Source organism: Parus major, chromosome 8 (assembly GCF_001522545.3).
Source record: "Parus major isolate Abel chromosome 8, Parus_major1.1, whole genome shotgun sequence".
NCBI classification, from domain to species: Eukaryota; Metazoa; Chordata; class Aves; order Passeriformes; family Paridae; genus Parus; species Parus major.
In genome coordinates this window covers 29,972,738-29,979,149 of record NC_031777.1, presented here as the reverse complement: position 1 = coordinate 29,979,149, position 6,412 = coordinate 29,972,738, and the positions used below count along the sequence as shown (strand labels likewise).

General features: G+C 43.6%; 1 protein-coding gene across 1 annotated transcript in view; it reads right to left on the bottom strand.

Moving 5' to 3' along the window:
- SGIP1 (SH3GL interacting endocytic adaptor 1) overlaps positions 1-6,412 on the bottom strand; it is a 50,678-nt gene that overhangs the window by 37,392 nt on the left and 6,874 nt on the right. The window contains exon 2 of the mRNA XM_033516252.1: positions 487-550. Within this exon, the coding sequence (XP_033372143.1) occupies positions 487-550 (64 nt within the window). The remainder of the gene's footprint in view (positions 1-486; positions 551-6,412) is intronic.

Here is a 6,412-nt window from a genome sequence, read left to right as displayed (position 1 = left end):
TTCCCAGCTCCCTCAGGGATTCTCCAGCCCCTTCCCAGCTCACTCAGGGATTCTCCAGCCCTTTCCCGGCTCACTCAGCCTCTCCTGGAGCTCCAGCCCCTTCCCAGGCCGGGCTCAGCCCCCACCCCCAGCATCCTCCACCAGATGTGGGAAGAATCCAGATGTTTTCTGGGAAAACACCTGTTTTCTGTGCTGCACCAAGCCCTGCACCTTCCCCACCCTGAGCTTCCCCAAACCTGCACAAACACCGGCATAAATCAAATTTACATCTCCAGGAGCTCTGCAGAGCTGAATCCACTCCAGCTCCGGGGACTCCTTTTCCAACAAGCCCCAAAAATCCCGCAGGCACGAGGAACCCCACAGCAGCTCCCAGGAAATCCCACACTGGGAAACAGCTGGAATGAGCTCGCTGCTCAAACTCCATCCAAAGATAACAACAGCCTGGGATGCCCCAAATTCCAAACCACATCCAAACCATCAACTCACGTGGAGTCAGTGTCCTTTTCTTTCTTGCGTATCCCAAAGGCCTTCCTGGTGCGTTTTTTCAGTCCTGGGGGAGAGAGGAGCACAAAGGAAAAGGCAATATTAAAATCCCAATAAATCCTCCCGAAGGTTCCTCCTTCCCTCCCCGGCTGTGATCCATAAATGAGGTGGGAAAAGGGATCCCAGGAGCCAGGAGCTGCCAGGAGGTTGTGGGGACATTTCTTTCTGCCTTTTATTTGTTCATTTAATGCTTATTAACTCCCTCTCAGAGTGGGGGACAAAGTTATTGCCCACTTAATATCCCACTCTCCATATTTATTTCCCAGTTATTATTTCCCACTCCATATTTATTTCCCAGTTATTGCTTCCCACTCAATATTTATTTCCCAATTAATATTTCCCAATCAATATTTATTTCCCAGTTAATATTTCCCAGTTATTTTCCACTCAGTATTTATTTCACAGTTAATATTTCCCAATCAATATTTCTTTCCCTCTCAATATTTATTTCCCACTCAATATTTGTTTCCCAGTTATTATTTCCCACTCCATATTTATTTCACAAGTAATAATTCCCACTCCATATTTCTTCCCCACTCAATACTCCCCAGTTATTATTTCCCACCCTATATTTATTTCCCAGTTATTAATTCCCAGTTAATATTTCCCACTCAATGTTTGTTTCCCAGTCATTATTTCCTAATCAATATTTATTTCCCACTCAAAACTTATTTCACAATTAATATTTCCCACTCCATATTTGTTTCCCACTCAATGTTTATTTCCCAGTTATTATTCCCAATATTTCCTCCTTTTCCATGCTGTTTTTTGGGCACTGGTGAAAGGAGGAAAAACCCTCCTGAGGTTTAAATCCCAGTTTAAACCCCGAACCTGGCTGTGCTCAGCTCTGGTTTTTATCTGCACAACACCTGGGACCGAGGATGCCGGAGCCAGCCTGGAAATCCTGGAATTCCAGGGCCCCCAGGAAGCACCACAACCCTTGGGAAGCAGATGGAGCACAGTGGGTCTCTCCAAGCTTCTCCCTCTTTTTGCAGAATGCCAGGATGATTTGGGCTGGAGGGGATTTGAAAGCTTTTCCTGCTTCCCACGGGCAGGGACATCTTCCCCCATCCCACATTTCCAGCCTCTGGGATCCATACATTCCATAAAAGCAGCTGAACCTCGCAGGCTCACCCTGCCCTGGATGTCTCTGCTTTCCCAAATCCATCCTTTTCCCCATCCCCACAGCTCCAGGGCTCAGGTGAGGCAGCAATAACTGAGGAATATTCCCATTAATGTCCCCCCTGGACAATCCTGGTGCTCCAGACCCCGAGTGGAGCGGGAGGAGCCCCAGGGCTGCGCTGATGTTTGGGATCCTCCGAAGCAGAACCCGGATCTGCCTGGAATGAGCTCCGGAGCTCGGTTATGTAAGAATTCCATCTGCCTGCAGCAGTGGGGATGGAGGGGAAAACAGGGATTTTTGGGAAAGGGGGAGCAGAAAGGAGGGGCTCCGAGAGCAGAAAACCCCCCAAACCCTGCCATTCACCCCGAGGTGACACCACAAAGGGCTCAGAGTGGGGGTTCCCAGGATTGGGATCTCCCAGGAGCTGCCCTGGCGCAGGAAAATTCCCAATCCAGAGGGGCAGGGACAGAGCCAAGGGTTGGGATTTGCTGCTCCCCAAACCCTCTCAGGAGGTTTTAGGGATGAAGCACCCCAAGACCCTCCTGGCAAGACTCAGCCCGATAAGAGAGAATTGAATCCTTCCATGACCATCACAGAAATCCCACCTGGAATTCACAGTGCTGGAAATTCCAGGAAAGAATCAAATCTTTCCATGGATATCCCAGCATTGGATCACAGAAATCCCACCTGGCTGGGAATTCCAGGGAAGAATCAAATCTTTCCATGAATATCCCAGCCTAGGATCACAGAAATCCCACCTGGAATTCTCTGCGCTGGAAATTCAGGAAAGAATTGAATCTTTCCATGAACACCAACAGTTTTGGACCACCAAAATCCCACCTGGAATTCTCTGTGCTGGAAATTCCAGGAAAGAATCCAATTTTTCCATGGACATCCCAGCCTTGGAGCACCAAAATCCCACCTGGAATTCCCTGCACTGGAGATTCCAGGGACAAATAAAATCTTTCCATGAATATCCCAGCCTTGGAACACAAAAATCCCACCTGGAATTCTCTGCACTGGAAATTCAGGAAAGAATAAAATCTTTCCATGAACATCAACAGTCTTGGATCACCAAAATCCCACCTGGAATTCCAGGACTGCCAGAACAATCCCAGGCTGATCCAGCCCTGCTGGATCTCACCTCAAACACAAAAATCTCCCCAAATCCAGGGCATTATCCAACCCCTACAACCCTTTTTAATTCCCTGCTATCCATAAAAATTCCATCAGGGAAACACAATTCCCTGTTTAAAACTGTGAATCTCCCTCTGTTTTCCTCTTGAGAAGGACCAGCATCATTTAACAGCTAATAAAAATATTAGAAAGACAAATAAATATCATATACGCTGATAAAAATATTAGAAATGCCAATAAAAATATTATAAACAAAAATAAAAAATATGAGAAACGCCAATAAAAATATGAGAAACACCAGTAATTATTAGGAATGCAAATAAAAATATTATAAATGCCAATAAAATATTAGAAACGCCCATTAAAATATTAGAAATGCCCATAAAATATTAAAAACACCCATAAAAATATTAAAACAAAAAAAATTAGAAATGCAGATAAAAATATTAGAAATACAAATAAATATAACTATAAATAAAAATATTAGAAATACGAATATAAATATGAGAAATATATAAAATAATATATGAAACAATATATAAAATAATATATGAAACAATATATAAAATAATATATGAAACAATATATAAAATAATATATGAAACAATATATAAAATAATATATAAAACAATATATAAAATAATATATAACAAAGATAGATATAATATAGATATAAAAATACCCAAAAAATACTTTAAAAATCGAAAAAAATAATATATAATAATACCTAAAAAAAATCTAAAGATATCATTATTTTTATCACTTATAATTATATAAGAAATAAAATATATCATATAGAAATACATGATAAATAACATATAAATAAATAGATAAAAAATTTTGGGCTGTCTTCTAGGAATTCCTGCCCTTCTCCCACCAACCCCTCTTCCCTTGCACAGGAAATTTTGGGATTGGGAATAAAAGAATTTGGAATAACAAAATATTTGCAGCCCCAAACCCCTCCCAGCAGCTCAAAGATCCCAGCCCAGCGCCTGCACTTTGCCCCATTTTCTGCTGGGTAATTAAATTAATTAACGCCTTCCCAGCATTCCAAAGGGCTCGTGAGCGGCTCAGGGATAACCTGAGCCCTTCCCCGTGGCATTAATATTAATTAATTCTCATTAATATTAATTATTATTCATTAATATTTCAGCTCCCCTCCTTTCCCGGCCTGATCCCGGATCTGGTTCCAGGGATGGGAACACCAAAGGAGCCCCGGGAGAGGTTGGGGCACAAATCCTTTGGGATTGGCCTCGGTGCCCCTGGATCCAGCAGCAAATCCAGCACTTGGGAAGTTGGGAATGTTCATCTGGAGAGGAGAAATTCCAGGGAGAGCTCAGAGCTCCTTCCAGGAGAGCTGGAGAGGGGTTGGGGACAAGGGATGGAGGGACAGGACCAGGGAATGGCTCCCAGTGCCACTTCCCAATATCCCAGATGGGACAAGGGGAGGGAATCGCTCCCTGTGAGGGTGGGGAAGGGCTGGGATGGAATTCCCAGAGCAGCTGGATCCCTGGAAGTGCCCAAGGCCAGCCTGGGACGTGTCCCTGCCCACAGGACAAGCTCCAAGCTCATCCTTTCCAACAAAACCATTCCATGATTTTATGGCTACAGCTCTCCCAGGCTCCTCCTCCCTGCTGGAAGAAGGGAAATGAAAAAGGAGGGAAAAGGGATTTTCTGGAGCAGGACTTTGTTGGCATTTCACCTGTGGCTCCAAGGAAAGAAAATCCTTGAAAATCCAAGCGAGCAACACGTTGTGGGGTGGGGGTGGTTCCTTGGAAAAATACAGATAAAAGCTGGAAAGTTTGGTCCTGATCAGAAATTTGGGTAAAAAGGCACCGAAGGAGGAGCAGGGTTAGTCCAGGAATGGGAATATGGGAATGTGGGAATGAAGGATCTCGCTCCAGCGGACAGAGGTGATCCAAAATCCCATGGCTGATCCCAAATCCAGCCTCATTCCCAGCCCTGAGGGTAATTCAGTCTCTGAACCCTGCCTGAGGGGGGTGAATTCACATCCAGCCCCTTTTCCCAGCCCATTCCAGGTGGGAAGGGATCCCAGGAGGTTCTGTGGGCACCCCTGGGTTTGGGGCTGTGTCCCCCTGTCCCAGAGCAGGATCCAGTCCCACATTCCCAGCGGGATTTGGGCTTCCAGGACCTCCCCAGACCTTCTGCACCTTCTGCCCTTTGCCAGCTCCCCAAATATGCACGGAATCGGAGCCAGGAGCTCCGAGGGCTGGGAATGCTGGGGGTGGAACCTGCCCCATGCACAGTGAGGGAACACCGGCTGCTTTGGAATCACGGAATTTTTAGGCTGGAAAAACCCCCCAAGATCCAGAAATCCAAATCCAACCATTCCCAGCACTGCCAAGGCCACCACTGTCCCCAAGTGCCACATCCACAGGGCTTGAAATTCCCCCTCAGGGAATTTCCAGAGCTGGAAAAAACCCCTTTCCATGAAGAAATATTCCCAAAAATCCAAGCAAAACCTCCCTGGCATTAAACACAGCCAGGCACAAAGCCCTGGGCTGGATCAGCTCAGCTCAAACCCCTCAGGGACCAGATTCCAGCTGCAGAATATTCCCAGGATTCGGGAATACACCCCAAAGCACGGAAATGATCCATATCCCACACGGAATAAACCACACAGGGCGGGGCTTGAGCCCAAAGCAAAACTCGGGATTGGGAGAAAAACTCTCCTTAAAATCCACGGCAACCCCAGCAGGATTCATCCCAAAAAACCCCAAAATCCAGGATCCATTCCAGAATTCTATCATCATTAGGAATTAATTATTAATATTAACTCCGATAACAATGTGTAGATTTAACGAGTTCCATAAATGGAGCATTAAATATTATATTATTTATTATATATTTATATTATTTTTATTTGCTTTAAATATGTGTTTTATATAATATTTTTATTATATATTTTCTATATCATATATATTTATATATTACATATAATTTATATAGATATAGAAATATATAAAAATATATATTTATATATTATTTATTTAATGTATTTGTGGGGCTGCTGAGGCAAGGACAGGCTGGGAAACCTCATCTTTCCTGCTCCAGCTTATCCCAAAATTCCTGCAATTTTCCACAAATTAATCCAAATTTGAGATTTTTAAATTCCTGACCATGCATAGGTGAAGAATTTTAAGATTTTTTTTTTCCACCTTACATCACCTAAAAGCCAAAAAATTTAACACAAACGACACCAAAAACTTGGAATTTAAACACAAATTAAAAAGTGCCGATTCCAGAAGTGCTTTTCCAAGGTTGGGATGGGTCAGGAATATTTCCCAGCTAACACAGGATTTAAAATCTGCTTTTAAATGATCTTATCCTTGTCAGCACCAATCCAGTGTAAACTGGGATGTGCTGGGGAATTCCCACTTCCCAATCCCATCTCAAAACTTCCTGAACTGGGGAGTTGATGTTGGTAGGAGAAGGGCAGGAATTCCTACAGGACAGCTCCAAAATCTCTGGCTCCAGGAATTAAAATGGAAAAAAAATTAAAATTAAGAGGGGGGAAAAAAATTAAGAGGGGGGAAAAAAATTAAGAGGGGGGAAAAAAATTAAGAGGGGGGAAAAAAATTAAGAGGG